The 20,439-nt window shown below is 44.3% G+C and overlaps 1 protein-coding gene across 3 annotated transcripts in view; it reads left to right on the top strand.

The window, feature by feature from the left end:
* Sh3rf1 (SH3 domain containing ring finger 1) overlaps positions 1–18,807 on the top strand; it is a 158,182-nt gene extending 139,375 nt beyond the window's left edge. For all 3 annotated transcript variants that reach the window (XM_055597891.1, XM_055597889.1, XM_055597890.1), the window contains exons 11-12: positions 7,897–8,249; positions 16,454–18,807. In XM_055597891.1, the coding sequence (XP_055453866.1) occupies positions 7,897–8,249; positions 16,454–16,622 (522 nt within the window). In that variant the 3' untranslated portion in view covers positions 16,623–18,807. The remainder of the gene's footprint in view (positions 1–7,896; positions 8,250–16,453) is intronic.
* Positions 18,808–20,439: the final 1,632 nt, after the last annotated feature.

Here is a 20,439-nt window from a genome sequence, read left to right as displayed (position 1 = left end):
ACACACACACACACACACACACACACACACACACACACACACACACATAACTGAAAAATAAAAATACAAAATTTTAAAAGTTATTTGCAGATTTATTATATCTATAGTACTTTAAACTACAAATCAGCAGCATTCCCTGAGAGATAGGAAATGAAATGTAACGGAGACGTCTTCTTTGGGACTTGGTTCCAAATAAATACGGTTGGAAGTTGTTTTGAAAGACTTCCCTGTGTTAGGCTTAGAGACAGGTGGTTGGAGCAAGAGAATAAAATTGATGGTGATTAAACGTGGATAAAACCTGGACAGTTGTACCACAGCTTTGATTTTTTGTCATTCCATGCATTTCCCATAGAGCTATGGGCCAGGGCTCTGAGCCACCTGGCTCAGTGGTAATATATGTCGCTCTACTTAAATGACTAGAGAAGCCTGTAAATAGAACTTTATAAGGAAATAAACTTTATAGCCTGCTGACAAGTTAATATTTAATTAACTATTAACATTAACCTTTAAAAAAGATTGGTATCTGTTCAGTGTTTATCATTAACTATGTTAAAACTTGTTCTCAAACAGACATGTTCAACTTTGTGTTTTCAAAGAATTATTCTAACAGTTTGAGTGTTAAGGCTTGGGTACAGTGTCCTCAGTCACTTAGAACAAGGTTCTTCAGTCCATTAAGGTACCTGGCAGAATAATGGCCCTTAAAGATGTCTTCCTCCTGCTCCCAAGACCCATGCTTACTGTTTCCTTCCTAGCAAAAAGGGCTTTGCAGATGAGAATAAATGGGGGCTTATTCTTCTGGGTGGACCCAGTGTTCAATATGGGAATCTTCCTAAAGGGGACAAGAAGGTCAAGGCCCTAGAGATGAAGATACATAACGCAAGGTAGAGTGACATCAAAAATATGACACAAACTGGAATCAGGAGGTTTCGAGAAGCTGGAAGTCCAAGAAGCAGGGGCCAGGAAGCAGGCTCTTCCCTCTCCATGTCCACATGGAAAGTCTCCCTGCAGCATCTTGACTTTAGGATCTGGTTTTTCTTTTCTCACAAAGCTTGCAGTAATGTATTTCAGGAGCCTCTTGTGTACGGCATTAAGTGCTGTTCCTTTGACTGCCCATCAGTGAAAAATGGCCATTGACCTCTTTTTGGACATACCAGTGATTCCAACTGCCATATCTCCAGATGATTTTCATGGCCTCTGCAGTCAATTCTTGTCACAGATTTCAAATTTTCCTTCTTAAACCTGCTCCAGATTCACAGTAGATACTCCTGGGTGATATTAATTCAGTAATTCCATGATTACTATCACTTACACATTCGTGACTCCCTAAGACAGAAGTATCCTGTGGCCCGCCTTATCATATAATAGGAGATACTGCCAGGTGCCACGCTGAGATCCAGTTGTTGTCTCATCACTTCTGCTGTTATTTATTGGTAGTAAAGTCTTCTGGAAGAGTCTCCTCCTTAGAGTCTCATTTCTGCCTGTGAGTGCTTGTAAACCTTTCTTTAATGCCATCCAAGAATTTCCCAGATGGTCTGCAAACTGCCTTAGAGCAGTTATAAAGGCCTACTTAAAACAAAAACAAAAAAACAAAACAAAACTCCTGGTCCAGATAATCGTTAGCCTGCGTGGAGGCTTAACTTTCTCACTGGGTGGGTCAAGGGACCTCACCTAGGAAGGAGGGACCACTCCTAGGGTGGGCTCGCCTTAAGTGATAGAGAGTTAGATGAAATAATTATTCCTTTAGTTGGTTGCTATACTTTTCCTTCCCAGAATTCCTGTCTCCTAGCGAGGTCCATCTAGTCTGCAGTGAGGTTAACAGTTTAGGTCTGTTGCCCTTCGTAACTCGCAGCTTTTCCTCTCTCTTTTTTGTCTCTTTCCAAGTATACTTTCTTACTCTCTCAAAAGCCTCCCTCCCTGACTTGTAGATACTTGTCCACCAGTCAGATACTAGTCAGCTTATCTCAGAGACTGGCTTTTCCCTTCCGTCCTCCAGGCAGCTGCTGGGGCTTGTTGCTGGTTGGCCTGTGTTTCTCTTTTACTCTCTAATATAGTTGTCCTGGGGCTTCTGTCAAGTCAGTTTTTAAATTCTTTCGCTAATGAAACTAAGAACCCAAGAGGGGAGCGTGATTAGCCTGGTACCATCTGGCAGCCACAAATGACCCCCCCCACCCCCACCCCAAAAAACCCTTCCAGTAACACTTCACCTTCCTTTCAAAAATTAGAGCTGAACGTACCCTCTTTGCCTATTAAATTGACCCCGATTCTAGATTCACCCAAATGGCTCAGGAATTATTCATTTGCACTTCAGCTGTTCATTTTCTGTATGTGTGGAGGTGAATCTATCCTGATTTCTTCCCTTCCTGGGCACTAACAGTCCCTGTCTTCCGCTGACCTCCCCCACAACACACACACCAGGCAGGAGGTCTGCCTTCTTTTTGTTTCAAAGGTAGCCTTACATAGCCCTTAAATTTTTTCCTTAGGATTTTGGGAAGTTTGAACTCATACTGATTTTTAGCCTTCTGGCATTGTTATGGGCCATGTTCTTTGTGATGGACCTTACTCTTGATCTTTTTTGTACAAGGCCTTTAAATTTTTGAGCCCATTATACCACTCCTTAGGGGCTCACACCAGGCCCTTCCGTTTTCATCTGCAGCATCTTTTGCAATTGTAGGTTTTCATTTTCCTTCCGTTCTGTTCCTTGTCTAACATTTTCCCTTTTGAACTTCAGCCTATGCATATGTTTTCTTTAAACTTTTAAAAATTGGTTCTTTTAAGTGTTATCACAGCTTCTGTGGAGGAGCACTTTCTTCTACGGCCTCAGCATTTCTGCTTCTCTCCTGCTGTCTGGTCTCTCCTTAACCCCTGAGTTGAGCAGAATTAGGGTCTAAGTTGCAGTTGGCTCTGCTTTCTGTGGGGTTAAACTGTGTGGAAGACAAAGGGCAAGTGTTTGGGAGACAGAGATGGTAGTTTGGGTTGGAACTTGGGACAGAGCTCTTAGTGTGTAGTACCCTCTGTACATGTCTTCCCTATCTCTCCAGGTCATCACCATCCACCAGGCAGTGCCGGGTAGGGTATTCTGCTGACCTGGGGAGGGCATAGCTCCTCATACCCAGATTACAGTGGGCTGCCATGAGGGTGCCACGAGGGTGCCACTGTATGAATCACTTTTGATAGTGGATCTACTTGAACGCTCCTAACTGGGTCCATTCCTTTGACTAGTGACTTATCTGGGAATCCTCTTGTACAAAATCTCTGGGAAACAAGAAGTTGTATTTTGTTCCAGCTTTGGTATATTTCCTTTATTTGATGATAAGCTCCTGAATTGCATTTTTAAGTATCATCTCAGCTACTCCTTATTTGACATCCCGACTCTGATGTTGTTATTTCTCCATCCACGGTACTCCTCCTCTGTAGTCACCAACGTTACAGCTTTGTCTGGATACTGACTTTTCTTAAATTTCAACTGTCTTCTTTCCCATGATGAAACTGTGCGCAGCCATACCCAGCTTTTTGCCTGGTGCTGGGGATTCAGGCTCAGGTCCTCATGCTCGCAGAGCAAGAATTCTCTCCATCTGAGCTATATCCTCTGCAACCAGACATTTTTCTATCAGTGAGCACACAGCCACCATTTAGGAGGCCTCAGGCTTCTTGATCCAGACTTAAGTTTGAAGGCCTTTCCTGTAACCCTCACATAAAACATCCTGTCACTTTTGTCTCCTCTGGCCCCTCCCCTGACTTCTTCTCTGGTTATTTCTTTGTTCGGATGATTTTCGTTCCTTGCAGTTCTATTTTGCTGACAAAACCAAGCTCATCTGCGTGCTTTGTTGGGGAACTTTTGTAGGGATCTGTAAATGGCCTCATTCACGGTCTCTGCTCTTTTGAGAGCTGGGATTCAGACCTTGTCTTCAGAATGCCTGTCTGTATACAGAGTTCAGAGGGGGAGATGTGGAAAAGACAGAGTGGGGAAGGGGATGAGAGAGGGAGAACAGGAGGGAGGGAGAGGGGAGAAAGAGACAGACTGACAGACAGACTGACTGCTTGACTTACTGACTGTGTCTGGTCTTATCATTCTGGAGAGCAGAATCTCATTTCCACCCCCATGCTGGCATGATGATTTAGGCGGGTTTTCAGAGCTTCAGGCAAAGGGAATAATGAATTCCTACCTCATCAGGTTGCTGTGAAGACTAAATATGGAAATTCCCCTGATAGCATTTAACAAGACTCTTGAAACTGGTGGTGTTTAATCATCCTTAGAATTTGAGGGAAGCTTTCCTACCCTGCCATGTCGCCCAAGCATCCCAGACCTCTCCTTTCCCCTGCCTAGTTCTTGGGCAGAGGACCTGTTGTACAGCCATGCTTATTGCTCCTAGACACTAACCATCCAAGGCACATCCCATTCCCAGAGCCGAGCACATCATCTGCTTCATGTTGGATGCTCAGAAGTATGTGCTCAGAAGTATGAGAGACTTTTTTTTTAACCACATGACTTAATATTTTTGAGATTCCCTACCTAAGGACAATGACTCTTACATATTAGAAAACTAGTGTATAAATGGTTGACCTGTGGCCCCAGGAAGACTCTTGCCAATTTCTCTATGAAGCTTAAGAGATAGGAAGAAAGGAAGGAAGGAAGGAAGGAAGGAAGGAAGGAAGGAAGGAAGGAAGGAAGGAAGGAAGGAAGGAATTAGAAATTGGGCCCAGCACTTCTCACATGTCAGGAAAGTGTTTACTGAGTTCTGTGCTTTGGTGCCTGTGTGCAGTGTACCTCAAGAGCATAGGTTCTCAACCTGCGGGTCACACATCCCTCTGGTGTCAAAAAACCCTTTTCACAGAGTTTGCATATCAGATATTTACATTTATGATTCATAACAGGAGCAAAATTACAGTTGTAAAGTAGCAAGGAAATAATTTTACGGTGGGGGGTCGACACAACATGAACTGTCCTGAAGGGCCGCTGCATTAAGGAGGGTGAAAACCACTAGACCCATCCAGCTAGTTTCCGGGATAGGATCATTGAGCAGGTCAGACCTGGCTGATAGGCTGGGTTGACTCTTAAGCTCCAGCTGTCTTCACCTTCCCAGACCACTGCGCTCAGGTGAGAACATACGTTCTGAAGCAGTGGTCATGATCGGAGTTGCTCTCAATCCAACTAGAATGTATTTTGCATGTAAAAGTAGCTATGATCATCAGCTGATTGTTTTTTTTTTTAATCCAGACAACTTTTTTCTTTTTTTTTTTTTTTTTTAAAATGTAATACTGTTTTAAATCATCAAATCTGAAACAATTCTAAAAACATCATTTCATCTGGGAATGGAAAACCCACAGGAGATGAGTTATTGAGGTGCCTAGTAAAAGATATGCCCCATTTTTTCCTGTATGCTAACATTATTACTTCTAAATCCTTTTGCCAAAGTGTAGACTGTTAATTTTTCATGTTTGTTTTTAATTTCTGCATTGGATTTTGAAATAAACAAAAGTGCCCTTAGATAATAAGTGTCTGAACTTGCAGTTATCTCCCTAAGTGGCACATTGTTCTTCTCATATGGAAAGCATCAGAATACGCTATTAATAGCACAGTTCCTTGGAACTAGGGCCTCATCTTTTCTGTTGGCATCTCCACCCCCTGCCTTCTGCACCCCACCATGGTGCCTAATCCTCTGCCTTCTGCTCCATGGGTAGTCAGCATTGGTTGATGATGATAACACATCCCTTAGAAGTCGTTAAAGCAAATTGTGTTTAATGTGTTTAATCATTTTCAATGACAAATTCATCCTTCTTCTTAATCACTTTAGAAGCCCCTCACTTATCTGATACACTTCTGAGTGCCCAGATCTGAGCTTTTAAGCTGCATCTTTAGCTATGGCTTGCTGAGGTTGTTATTTATCGATGGACTTGATGTTCTCAGCCAATCTGCGGGGTCCAGGGATTAGACCGTGATTTCTCAGATCATGACAAAAATAGATGGATGCTGCATCTGGCAACCTGGGAAGTCGAAGCTATCAGGCACCCTGTGATTTCCCAGCACAGACTCCCCACAAAGAAGTGGAGCCAGTCTTAGTGATCGGGCTGCCTCGACGACCACTGTTTTCTTTCCTCTGGATTTGGGAAACATAAAACATCCTGCCCCGCCCGACGCTCTATGACTGTCATCCACTCCTTCCCCTTATCTTACGCCAGTATCCTCTTGGGCCTCCCCACTGCAGTGATTTCCTACCCTGTCCCAGACAATGAGTGAGATGCAGAGGTACGCGCAGTTCCGTTGCCACACCCGAGCAGGTGGCCCACATTTAGGGCGTCGTTTATTGCAGTGTGCATTGGTGACCTCAGAAAACGTGACCTCCGACAAGGGCATGAAGCAAAACCCAGAGAGATGAGTTGCGATCAGAGGGAAAAGGCAAAGGGCTCTTCCCCGTGTGGGGGAGGGGCAAAGAGATGCAGGGCTCTGCTTATCTGTAGCCTAGCCCCTCCCACTCTGCTTTTCCTATTTCCAGCCCACAGAGTAGCACACCCTCTCAGCAGTGTTTGTGAATGGAGACTGTGTGCAGTTTCTCAGGGATCCTCAGATAAATGACTGCCCTGGGCTCCTCCTGTTTTCTGCCATCCCATTTCTCGTGAGATTGTTTTATTGTAGACAAAGATTCATTCCCCAAGGGCATATTTTTTTATTGAGTCTGACTAACTCATATTGCCACGAAGAATTCCTCAGTGTTCCATCTTCTTTTCCACACCTCTGTTAGTGGGCTTTAATTCTGAAGGAACAGTTCTCCGAGAAACATGTCATTTTCAGTGAGTGTTTCCATTCAGGGGACTTAATTACATCACTGACGTCTGAGGAAGACAATTTCAGAGATTTGAGGATGACAGTGTTAAAACCTGGTAACTGGAAAGGATAACGGCTGGTTCTGAGAATAAAGTAGTTCGATCAACATCTGGCTGTTTTTGTAGAGCAAAAAAAAAAAAAGGAAAGTGTCAAAAGAGACAGATTTAGGATATGGTTTTTGGAGCATGAGGCTGTTGGGGGAAAATTTATTTGTTCAGTTGCTTTCGAAGGAAAGAGAAACAAGGATAAGACACGAAGATACAAGAACACTGAACGTCTTAAAATTGTGTGGTGTTGTTTTGGGGTTTACAGTCAAGGAGCTACTTTCAAAGTAGGGATGGCTTGGCTTCTGTCACAGTGGCTGGTTAAACTTAAGCAAGACGGTGACATGTTGAGAAGTACTCTGGCCCTTGACTCTGATCAGGGCCTCTTTCCTGACAACGATAAGGCTCCAGTGTGTTGTCATGCAGTCAAGTGTTGTCAGGCTTCTGTTTAACTCAGTACACAGTGGGCTCCTGTAAACAATAATCAGAGGACAGGCAGGAGTTCAAGAAATTAAACTCATAATCTGAAATTTCCACTTTGTTCTGCAATATCTATTTGTGCTTTTGTTACTCCACTGATTTGAGTTGTGTGTGTGTGCCACAGTGCCTGTGTGATATCAGAGGACAGACAGCTAATAGTTCTTGGCTGTCTTTCTACTATTTGGTGTATGGGGATAGAACTCAGCTCTTCTGACTTGGCGGCAAGCTCCTTTACCCACTGAGCCAGCTCACTGGCTGCTTGCACTTTCGTCTAAGCAAATTACAAAATGATTTAAAAATTTTGTTTTATGTCTTTTTAACCCATTGATCTTGCTGCCCCAGTAGAAGATAGTAAAGAACAAGGGAATGTTCAACCAACACAAACAGAAGCAGGCGGGCAAGGAAGGGGGAAATGGGAATGAAAGATCACACAAAGGCTCCCCAAAAGGGTGTAACCGTGATGCAATCAAAACGTGAAACAGAGTGCCCCTGAGATTACAGGAGCAGCACAACTGCCGATCTCCAACTAATATCCACGTTTCTTGTTTCCAGAAGGAAAAAAAGGGTCTGCTGAAGCTGCTTTCTGGCGCCTCCACCAAACGCAAGCCCCGAATCTCCCCTCCAGCGTCACCCACCCTGGACATGGAACTGGGTGCTGGGGAGGTGCCCTTGCAGGGCGCAGTGGGTCCTGAGTTACCGCTGGGGGGCGGCCACGGCAGGATGGGGGCATGCCCCACTGATGGGGATGGCCCAGTAGCCACCGGGACAGCAGCCTTAGCCCAGGATGCTTTCCATCGCAAGACAAGCTCCCTGGACTCCGCAGTGCCCATTGCTCCACCGCCTCGGCAGGCCTGCTCCTCCCTGGGTCCTGTCATGAATGAGGCCAGGCCTGTGGTTTGTGAAAGGTGAGTCCCAGGTGTCTCTAAGAGACAGCTAAGGACATAAATAGCAGACTTCAGGCTGGAAATTTTACTCTGGTGAGGAAGCTAATCTTCTACAGTGTCCTAGAATTTCTAGCCAGATTGATAAATGACGTTCAAGCTCAAGCTTTCCTTTTCTGCTTGCTACAGCAAGCCGTTCACCTGGTCTCTTTGGTTACTTACCAACAAACCAGCCTTCTCCCTTAGTTTCCAGAAGGTGGCTCCAGATTCAGATCCATGGGGTATCTGTCAGTCACTGTCTAATCCAGTGGTTCTCAACCTTTCTAACGCTGCGACCCTTTAATACAGTTCCTCATGTTTCGTGACACCCAACCATAAACTTTCATTGCTACTTCATAACTGTTAAGTTTGCTACTGTGAGAACCATAATGTAAATGTTTTTGAAGATAAAGGGTCACGACCCACGGGTTGAGAATCACTGGGATCCTTTGTCTTTTAAGAGCATAAGCTGAAGGTAAAGCACCCAGATGATTCTCTGCCAACCAGAGAATTTTTTTCCTGTCTCCTGAGAAGAACAGTGTAGGTTCAGATGGCTCTCTTGGTTCATACATTCAGAATGACGAATGTGCTTATGGTGATTTGGGAATTTTCATGGTGATTTTGGCTTAGAACGGTGCTTACATGTGACAGCTCTGCTTTGTGCAACTGTGGGGGTCTAGGCATGTGTTAGGAAACAAAATGAGACACATATCTAACAGGACTGTGAAAACTGGGAAGTTAACTGCCACTCCTTACCCAAGAACACAGCTCTCGGCACATTAAAATTACTGCTCTGTTTTCATGTAATGTAAACGTTGAAACCTCACCTGCTTTCTGGTTTCTGTACACTGCATTCTCTCTAGACTTGGATTCTATAAGGTAAACAGACTTCTAGTTTTAGAAGTGGCCCCTTTGGTTGGTGTTCTCTCTGTGGCAGAGTTGGTGACAGTGGTGGTTGCCCCATGTTGCCCTGGCTGGTCTCAAACTCCTGAATTCAAGCAGCTTCCACCTCAGCCTGCCAAGTGGCCATTATTGTTGGTGTGTACTGCCAGGCCTGACTGTGTGTTGTAGATCGAAATTGTTATGACATGTTATAATTTGAAATGACACAGTCTGGAGAAGCGGCGCAGCAGTTAAAGGCCTGCCTAATCCCCCTGCAGTTGATGCCTCTGGCTTCTTCAGGCACCTATATTCATGTGCACACCCGTATACTCACACACACACACATAAATCTTCTGTTATTTATTTATTTATGTATTTATTTTTATATTTTGAGACATGGTTTCTGTGTAGCCTTGGCTGCTTGGCTGTCCTAAACTGGCTTTGTGGACCAGAATGTCCTAGCGCTCACAGGGCCTCTCAGAGTGCTGGCATTATAGGCGTGCACCACTGCGCCCAGCTCTATAAATTTTAAATAACAACTGAACGAATTAAATTCACTTATCCTTTGTATTTCACATGGAGTCATATAAACATTTGTATTGAAGCCTCATGATTTTGTGGCACATTTTCAATTAAAAGTAAATTATAAAGTGGAGAGTGAATATTAAAAGACCTGTTTATAAAGTTTATACTCTATTTTGTATTTTCATAAAGAGTTAAGGTAATTTTCTGTAGTTCTGACTGACATAAAGCCAATTTTGAAATGACACATTGCCCTAAAAATGTTCCCTCCCTCCACGTAGATCCTTCTGTGTTTCTGCTTATCCACTGTGTTCTCCATAAAGCTTTGAAACCAAGTTCTGGCTTTGCCTGTGCTTTGATTCTGGAGTCAGCCTTTCTCCTGCGGAGTCCCACTGCCACTTTCCAGGGACAGCACCTCCTGTCCCTGGAGCTAGTCCAGTTACTTGTGTACTTACGCTCGGTCACAAAGGCTCGCTCTCTCCCTCTAGGCATTGATCTACAATTTTCCCTCATGCCCCGAGGCCCTTTACTCTCCCCCATCTGAAGTCCTTTGTGGAGTCTGTGTGACTGTTTGGAACGATGGCTCATTTTGCCCACATTCTCCCTAGGCCTTGGCTGGGCACTGCTGCCTCATCGCCACCCCCATTCTGCATTCCTTTTCAATCACCAGATGTCCTTGATCTCCGTGGCTTCTGCATTCCTGTTCCTTTCCTCTTAAAAAGCTCTTTCTAACAGCAGGCTCTGCCTTTCAGGCCATCTGAAAGGAGAGCCGCTAACCAGACAGGTGATGGCGTTTAGGGGACGAGGGAGGCACATCAGATAGGGAACATGAAGAATTTAATGACAGGACAGATGGACACAGGCACTCTGGAAATCCCTGGCAGGTTTTTATACAGCCATTTCAATTTTTAGGAGAAGGAAGGGGGTCCTTAGAAAAGGTTTCAGCTCAACTTTATAGTTTTATAATCCATATGCTCAGTGGAATATTAAATGTAATAGCCAGCCCCAACAACTCTCCATAGCCCTTTGCCCTCACACAGTGATGGTAATGCATTTATTTAACTTGGATGCTTAAGTCTGCCTGACTGTAAAAACAATGAGAAGCTGGGGTAGGAAAGCGGTCCGTTATCCAGGGGGGATGAAGGGTTTTGGCTAATAGAGAGCTAGCAAGCGTGTCAGTTAGGCATTACCTGTTCTCATATTTTAAAACTTCCAGCCCGAGGAGAAGCACTTCAAGCCTCAAATGGAGGAGGTGTGATTCAGAAAGCGCCTGAAGTGCCTCGTCCCTTCACCCACAAGGCACACAGCAGTGGCACCGGCCCTGGCAAGATGCAGCAGCCCTGGGTCCTTTATGTGGGACTTTGTCTAAGGGATTTTCAGGGAAACATGTTTCAGAGCATAGTCCTGGGACAGAATGAGCCCACATTCATCTGCAGAGTGCAGCAAGAGCAGCTGGGAAGTCCCCTCCCCACTGCAACCCTATTTCATAAATCACCAGAGGGTGGGGTATAGTTAAAAAAAAAAGAATGACTGAGGCAGCCCAGGCTGTCAGGGGAAAGGAGCAGTCACATGACGTGGTCTCATCATGAGGAAGGATGAGCCTTGAAGTGTGTTGACAGGTCTCGGTGTCAGCTGAGACACATTCTCCTGGGGGAACAAAGGGATTCTTTTGTGTTTGTGAGAGAGGCTGCTGCAGAAAACAAGCACGAAATAGACCGGTGTCCTGGAGGCAGGGGATGTATAATTGATGACAGCAGGAATAACAGAACAAATATTTTAGGCTCTATTTTGGAGGGATCGAGGAAAAATAATTAGGAAATTGCAAAACAAAAGTAAAAAGAAAGTATTTCAGAAAAGATGGACAAAGAGGTAGCTTAGGGAAGCATAGCAAGACACCTTTGCCTGAGTGTATTTTTAAGTTTAGAAATTAAAGCAATAACTGCATACCCTAAATTAGAAAAGAGCCTGTGGTCTTTGGGGATTAAACTAGCATACTTAGAAACATACAAATTGGAGAGTGGTAGATTTATAGAAAGGCAGTCGGGCTTAACCAGCATGATTAATTTATTTGGACTTTGCACACGATACAAAGCCAGCTAGTATGGTTTTTGCCAGTAAAATACTTAATTGGATGTTAGATTGCTGTGGCCACTGGCAGGAAGCACTGAGTAGTCACTCACCGGACCAGGTTGATAGAGTGATTCTCAGCGTCACAGCAGGTCTCACCATGGTCATTATGGGGGGAGATTAGAAATGACAACAAAGATGCCAATGAAGTCGGGAAAAAAAATGAAAAAAATAGAAAACTTTATGCTGACAGAAGCTTGCCAGTGCCTGTCCAGATGGGAGTTAGATACCATGACCCACACCAGAAGGCTGGCATTGTCTATAGAGTACCTTCTCCATACCACAACAGGAATCTGTTTCTCCTGGTCAATAGCCTGTCAATAGCCGCCTAGAGGTAGAGGCCTATTTCGAGCTAGTATGCTGTGATCAATGGGGGCCAGTGTACTTTCCAACAGCCAGAATACCTGTCAGCCCTTTTCCCTTTTTCCTCCCCCTCTCCCATCCTCCCTCTTTCCCTCTACTTATACCCTACCCCTGCTCTCTTGCATTTTCATGCTCACTCACTCTGTCTCTCCCTTATTTTTACTAATATTCCTATCGTTTTTAGTTATTGAATCATCTCATTGTTTAATTGTGTAAAACATAGTTAACCCACAGCCAGACATAATGCAGAGCGTGAGAGTTCTTGGAACACTCAGTACTAACTGGGAGTCATCATCAACTCCCTCTCCCAGGGCTTAGGGACCCTGCGGAAATGGAGGAAGAAAGAGTTTAAGAGCCAGAGGGGATGGAGGATGCCAGGAGAACAAGACCCTCTGAATCAACATGAGCAAAGCTCATATGAACTTGAAGAGACTGAAACAGCATGCTCGGGGCCTGCAGGGGTCTGCACCCAGTCCTCTGCATATATACATTATGGCTTCCAGTTTACTGTTTTTATGGAATACCTGGGTGTACAAATGAGTGGGTCCCTGATTTTTGTGCCTTCTCTTGGAGTCTTTTCCTTCTGTTTGTCTTATCCAACTGCAATAGGTTAGTTTTTGTTTTATCTTATTACATTTTATTTCATTTTATTTTATTACTGTCCCTTGGAAACCTTTTCTAATGAGAAAGGGAGTGGATTTCAGTGAGAAGGGAGGCGGAAAGGAACTGGATCAGTAGAGGGAGGGGAAACTATAATCAGGTTTTATTATGTGGGAATATAATCTATTGTCAGTAAAAGGGAAAATAAAATTAGTTAAAGTTTGCCGCTATTCAAAAGTCCAGTCCTCTAGTGCTGAGTGCCTTTACATTAGTTATTCATCACTGTCCATCTCTAGAAAGCTTTCTTCATCCCACACTGAAACCTTGCCCCCTGTCTCTTCTCCTTCCTGTAGTCCCTGAGGACCCTGTTCTGCGCTCTCTCTCTCTCTCTCTCGGCATGATGGTTCCATGTTAGTGGAGACCTAGAACAGCTTTCCTTTCTCATGTGGCTCTTTTCTCTCAGCATAATGTTTTCAAGATTCCTCCATGTTATGGCATGTATCAGAATTTCACGTTTTTGTTTTTTTTAAAGAACACTGTACTTTTTAAAAATGCTCTCTGTGCAATTAGATATCTTATTCATTCAATGTGCTTAGTAATATGTTCTACATTTGGTCACATGAGCCAGATACAGTGAATTCAGCTTCACCTCACCCCACAAGTAGAGAACAAATGAGACTGGGACACAGATGGTGAAAATACGGTCGTGGGCTGTGCTAAGTGCCGTGAGAAATACACACGGGGTCCCTGGGGATTTAATCAAGCGTGAAATTACTTCCAGCTACGGGGCTGGAGGTTTCATAGGAGACAGATTTGGAGCCAAATCTTGGGAGATTGATAGGGCATGGATGGGCAGAGTTATTGTCAAAGAAATCCCCAGTGCAAGAAGCTGTGTGAGCCAATATGTGGAGTAGAAGTGAGACTGTATCTGAAGAGACGGGGGAGTCGGAAGAGACAGGCTCCAGGGAGTGTTTGGAATGTTTGTGGTGAAGATAGCGGCTATAGCTATAAAGCAGGATTAAGGCCAGATCGTTGAGGGCTTTGTGTAGCGGCATGAGGATTAACCTTACAGACACTGAGAGCCTGTTAATGATTTTTCACAATGGGTACCTACAGGTGGAGTTACATAATATAAATCTTGGAGCTGTGTGTGGAATGCATTGGGGTCAGGCTGAAATATGATTCAAGAAGGAGGGAGCATAGCAAGGCCATCAACCTGGATGGGGAGGATGGCTGCGAAGAGGCCTGACTGTGGTGTGGCCTTCGGAGATGGCTCTGCAGGTGCCAGAGAAGGTGCGGAGAGCGTAGCTCCGGTTCAGTGTGTTCAGAAGTGACCAAGATCCCTATTCGCACACAGGCAACCGTAAACCCAGCGAGCCAGAGGGCGGGGCGGCAGGTGTAAGTCCCTTAGCAGCTGTGCCTTACATCTGCTTGTTGGCCGCTGTAAATATTCAGCTTGGCAGGGCCTGCTGGTGCCTGAGCCCGCTGGGCCGTCCTGCCAGCATTTGGCTCTCTGGAGCTGTGCGAGAAAGCTCAGTACAAGCCGTTTCATAAGGCTCAAGGCCAAGGCCCGAGCTGGAAGGCTTCTAAGTGTAGTCTCTCACTGCCGCACCTGGCAGTCCTCACATGATATTCACTGTGTCACAGTTTCCACTGTGCACATAGCTTCTCGCTCCATCCCTCCCCCTCGAGGTCTATAACTTAGCAATGAAAATTTGCTCCCACTGGGAATTTGGCAGGAAGATTATGTCCTTAGCCCAGCAGCCATTCTAGTTCAGGGTTTTCTGACAAAATTGGTTTAGTGCATTTCTGTAAAATGCAAATATTAATCTAATTCACTTCAAGGTTTTTTTTTTTTTAATAAACTATTCTTGGTTCCGTTTTACCTTAAAGCAGCTTGTAGACTGCCAGTCAGAAACGAACCTCGTGAGAGATCTACCCACAATGTACTTTGAGTCGGTGGTACGTTTCCCCCAGAACTGCAAAGCTTTGCTTAAATTTTAACTTGCCCCAAATGGCAGCTACATGATTGCTTTTTCTGTGGATTTTTAGCCTGTTGGCACCAGACCTGAGGAACCACATCTGGGTTCTTCCTTTAGATTGCTCCACAATGAAGTCACTCTCATAATCTTTTATATTGCTTATGAAATATATTGTCTGATTCATTGTAGTCCCGTTCTCCAGGTGAGGAAACTGAGGCAGTGTTAACTGGCTCAAAGTTACAGTGCTCTAAGTGACCATAAAGACTGTCAATCCCCTGTCACCCACAGTGCCTTGCCTCTTCCCCTGCTCTGCACTTGATTGACCTCATCTTGACTGAACTCTCACGTCTGAGTTGGCTGTACCTTTCTTGGAAACAAAACACACCAGTGCTATATGCCTTTGCCATAGACATTACAGGGTAAATTGGTCCCTGTGCCCCAGGAAGCTGAGTAAATTGTCGGACAGCTACTTAGCTTTTATGAAAAATGAGACTGTTCGCTGTGGTCTTTCCCAACGTGGATGGATTCTAGTTTTTATAGGCGAGGATTTGAGAGAGAACCAGACTGTAAAGATGCTTGGCTGGGGCTAGAGGGCCCAGTGTTAAGGCGGCTCCTTCACGTTCCTGTTGACTGGCTTTGGAAAGAGACGTCAGACCCTCACATGGTCTCAATAGGGGTGTCCGGTACGCTCATTCATGCCGCCTGATTTCCTAGTCTTCGGTTACCTTGCATCAGAAATCACACTGTCACTTTTGTGATGCTTTTCTCGTCACACAGGACATCCCTATGCATTGTCGAAGGAAACTGTGCAAGCGTTGGGATAGCAGAGGCAGGGATGACGTGGCAGCTAAACGTCACCACCAACAACCACCACTCCGATTGGGAAAAGCAAGAGAAAGGAGAAAGATAGGATCTAGTAGAGAAAGCGCTGGCGGGTGGGAAACGAAACCCAAAATAAGCCACCTCCGCCTGGCTTCCTTAGTTCCTCACTATAACCCTGCATTGGAGACAGGGGCATGGGGCAGCTCCACAAGGCTGCTAGGGCCCGGGAGTGCTCTAAAGCAAATAGAAGAGGATGAATGGAAATGGGAACGTCCGCATCATTCCTGGTCGTGGTGGGCAAAATTTGAACCCACAAGTTCTCTACTCTCTGTGTAGACCTTGAGACCTTCTTCCTATCGGGAGACTTGGCTGTGTAAGACAGGCAGAATTCCTCAAAATCACTGTCCTCCCAAAGAGGAAGCCCAGTATAAGGGATACCGAAGGCATTCCTCCAGCTCTGCCCTAGGCTCAGTGTGGAGGCAGGGCAGAACCCACACAGCCCTAGGAAGAGCGTTGTAGCTTGCTCAGCTACGCCTCCCCATCTTAGAAATTAACTCTATTTGTCTCTTCCTGGAGCAGAAGGTAGGACATAAATGGTTTCCCTATTAAGAATCCATTCAAAACACATCTTTAAGTATGGCTAAATACAAGCACCTGAACAGGCAGCAGTGCCTCTCCTGTGCAGGTAACTCAGCCACAGAGGCTTGCCCGCCCCTGGTGTTACTCCGCTCACTCTGTTAATTCCAAGCCTGTTAAACTGAGAACCACTGTATTTTGGTTGTACGAACCCTTGTCGATTCATGTGTAAATTCTGCTTGTGCTGAGGCAGCATGCAGACGGCTAGTGCACCCTTTTTGTTGCTCATCTGAACAGAGTACTTCTCTTCCGTAGGCACAGGGTGGTGGTTTCCTATCCTCCTCAGAGCGAGGCAGAACTTGAACTCAAAGAAGGAGACATTGTGTTTGTTCATAAGAAACGAGAGGATGGCTGGTTCAAAGGCACGTTACAAAGAAACGGGAAGACTGGCCTTTTCCCAGGGAGCTTTGTGGAGAACATCTGAGGAGACTCAACGCAGAGAAGGCTTAACATCACATCACATGACTAAAGAGCACAAAGTCGTTTCACAGAAAGAGCACATCTGTGGACTTCCAGACCTTCAAGAGCTGAGCAGAGGATGGGCACATGACTCCAGAGCCCCGGCCTGGTTACCCCAGTGGGCAGAGTGGAGGTGATCCACACCCATGTGGATTCTGTCACTCTGGGTTCTGACGTGTAGTGTGCCTTGTACTGTCTAATGAACTATACAGATAAAAGTCTTTTTTTTTAAAGATCTATAACTAAAATGGACAATTGTTTACAAGGCTTAACTAATTTATTTGCTTTTTTAAAACTTGAACTTTCTTATAATAGCAAATTCCTTGGATTATGGTTTTTAAAAAATTTTTAATTTATGAAATGATGGTTAAGGAGAAGCTGGGTTCTCTCCTGTCTGTTAAGCAAGAGAGTCTTTCTGACATAGGATTCATCTCCCTGTCCCCTGCTCGATGCCCTCCTCCCCCCCATTATACTTTGCTTCTTTTAAACAACAATGGCAGTTTCCTAGCAGACAACTAAATCAGTACCAGTAAGGTCCTGGGGTGGGGAGACAGAGGCCCTGGCTAGAGGAGGTGTCTGCTTTGATCAGAAGCCAAGCTGAAGACATAGTCCTTGATTTCACTTTGTGGGTTGTTTTCATTTTCCTAGAATGAAATGGGTAAAATAAGGAAGAAAATAAAGCACAACCATTGACTGAAAATGCAGACTTGTTTGCCAACGCAAGCAGTCCGACGCATTGGTTAGGAAGTAAGAGGAACTGAGGTTGTAGTCAATGCGTGTGAAGGCTTTGAAGTGTAATTTCCATTCTACCCCACCCCCCACCCCCAGTGATCTGCATGCCCAAGACACAGTAAAAACATTTGTGAGACAGTGGTGGTAAGAGATGCACTTGTGTTGAAGTCAAAGGCTGTAAGAAACACTGTGAAAGTTTCCATTCATCCGTTGTGATTCCTTGGCCATCTTGCATGTGCTACCAGATCCCCACAGTGATGTGGACTGTGCATGGTGTGTATATGTCATTGCAGCTTTCCCTCCGAACTGACCGACATTTCTCTACCCCACCGCCACTACTGACCGAGATGTCTTAGGTGTGCTCGCTTCCTCTCTGGTGAAGGCGTATGTCAGCCAGCACACCAGTACTTAGTTAAAATGCTCTTTCATGTGTTTCCTCCCGGTGGACAGACATGGAGGGAGAGTTTACCCAGGAGACCACTCGCTCCTGTGACTGTGTTGAAGCTCTGCAAGGTATGCTGGGAGTGGCTGTGCCCACACCCACAATTGTGACAGAGTCTGGCTGAGCCCATCTTTTTATATCCTTCGTTTGATGTCAGTGGTGTCGTCTTCTAATGTCACCCCAGCCCTGGGTCTGGGTAGTCCTGAAAACAGAGTAAAGGCAGCGTGGTAGTGAATGAGATGGTTCTACAGTTCTCTTCTGGGTTAAGTTAAGGAAGGAAGTCAGCAGCCAACCAACCTTTTCTTTTTTGTTTTTCAACTTTAAGAAAAAAGTAGCTGGGAAATAATGACATGAACTGAAGAATCACGTAATGGCAAGATGTTCCATTGTCTTAAAAAGATACGTAATGTGGTTAGAGATGGAGTCATTCCTGTTAACTTTTTATATATAAAAACACTGTATATTATGTTACTTTGTGTTGAATTTTTTTTTAAAAAATACTTTACTTGGATATTCATGTAATATATAAAGGTTTGGTGAAATGAACTTTAGTTAGGAAAAAAGCTGTCATCAGCTTTCATCTGTGTGAGTTGACACCAATGTGTCATAATATTCTTTATTTTGGGAAATTAGTGTATTTTATAGAAATTTTAAAAAAGCAAAAAGACTACTACAAGTTAAGATGATTTTTTTTTTTTTACCTGTCTTTTCTCCATATTTTCAGCTATGTGATTGAAGTATCCCTGGTAATAGCTTCCTGGTATAAAGTTGGTTAAAATCTCATCTGTTGCTAGGTCATTAGGTGATATAATGTGTGGGTTTTATTGGGGTTTTTTGGAGACAGTAGATGGATGTTGTAACAAGGGCTTGTTACACCGTGGTGGGAATGATAAAATTACAATTTATCATTCCTTTTATGTTAACTTTGAGGACTGGATAAAAAGTTTCATTATTAAAAATTGATGTTCAACCCTTCTATGCCTCTTGTCTGAATCTCTGAAGTATTTGCTCTTTAAAATGAACAAAAATAAAAATCACTTGTGGGTGCAGAGGTGGCTCCGCTGTTAAGAGCCTGTCCTACTCTTACAGGGGACCTAAATTCACTTCACACATTGGTCAGCTCACGGCCGGCTGTACCTCCAGCCCCAGGAGACACAGTAGTCTTTTAATCTTTTCATCCATACACACATTCATATAAACACACCCACACATATATACACAAGGGAGGGGGTTCTTTACACTTTTGACTTACTTTCAAAATGATACCCCTCTTTGTGTGTGTATCTCACACTGAAGTGCCTCCTGTGAGGGTCGGTTTCATAGTTATGATTTATTTTTCTTCTCAAACAAACTATATTTGCTTAGTTCCCCAAGAAACGTAAACTCTTCGAAGAGTTTCTGGGTCTCACAAGACAAGACAGAGTAAGTGTGGGAGCCGTAGATCCAGAACCAAGCATAGGAACACAGGTCTGGTGTCCCGTGGGAATGCTGCCCCTCAGCCCGCCACTATTTTAATCTCCCACAAAATGAAAGGCTCACATAAGCCTTGTCTAAAAATATTTTTTCTCTTGACTTTGGGCTACCATATCAAATCACTTGTAAGAATTAGAGATCAGGAATTCGGGGTTGTGTTGTGACTTTGTTAGACATTCCCTCTGCAGTTACTGTGTAAGCCAATTATAACATCATCTCTTCCTGCCAGCATCCCAGGTATCCCACTGGTGAATGTGAAGGGCAAAGGAGAAAGTGTCACTGTTTGAAAAGTCTAACTTTTCCTTTCCATTTTATTTTTCCTTTGAGACAGGTTCTCTCTAGCTGACTAGATTAGAACTATGTACGTCAGGCTGGCCTCAAACTCACAGAGATCTGCTTTCCTCTGCCTCCCAGAGTGCTGGGTTTAAAGATATTTGCCATCCCCCTGTAGGGCATATTATGTAGAATAAGTGCCTTTCTGGGTCTGACTGCATTCAGAAGGAACAAGCTAAGGCACTGTCTACAAGAGCTGCATATTTAATTTTTTGTTCCTATAGTAAAGGGACTTTTAATTTTTCTTGACATGGCATTTCATAGTGCTGGCGAGGCTCCCTTTAGGTTCCTAGGCTTAAGCAAATCCTTCCGACTCAGACTCTAAATCTCCCCAAAAGGTAGGACTGTAGACACATACTGCCATGCTCAGTTCAGGGCCACATTTAGTGTCTTTAGAAGTAAGTTCAGTGATGGTTGCGACCCAAGAATATAAAAACACTGGAATTTAAGCTTCGAAGGAGTTTTGTTGTCATTTGTTTTGTTTTGTTTTTTGTTTTGTTTTGTTTTGTTTTGTTTTGTGACAGGGTTTCTCTGTGTAGCCTTGGCTGTTCTAGACTCACTTTGTAGACCAGGCTGGCCTCGAACTCACAGAGATCCACCTCCCTCTGCCTCCCAGAGTGCTGGGATTACAGGGGTGTGCCACGCCACTTGGATCATTTGGAAAGAGCTCTAATAGATGCTTAAAGTTACTTGACTCCTCATTTGAATCCATAGGAACCTTTTCTTTCATTATTTTATGTGTGTGTGTGTGTAATGTGTCTGTGTGGTGTGTATGTATGTAAGTAGTATGTGTGCTACAGAA

This window comes from Psammomys obesus, unplaced genomic scaffold, assembly GCF_907164565.1.
Source record: "Psammomys obesus unplaced genomic scaffold, mPsaObe1.curated_primary_1811, whole genome shotgun sequence".
NCBI lineage: Eukaryota > Metazoa > Chordata > Mammalia > Rodentia > Muridae > Psammomys > Psammomys obesus.
Note: the sequence above shows the minus strand (reverse complement) of the source record. Positions and strands in the feature narration are given on the sequence as shown.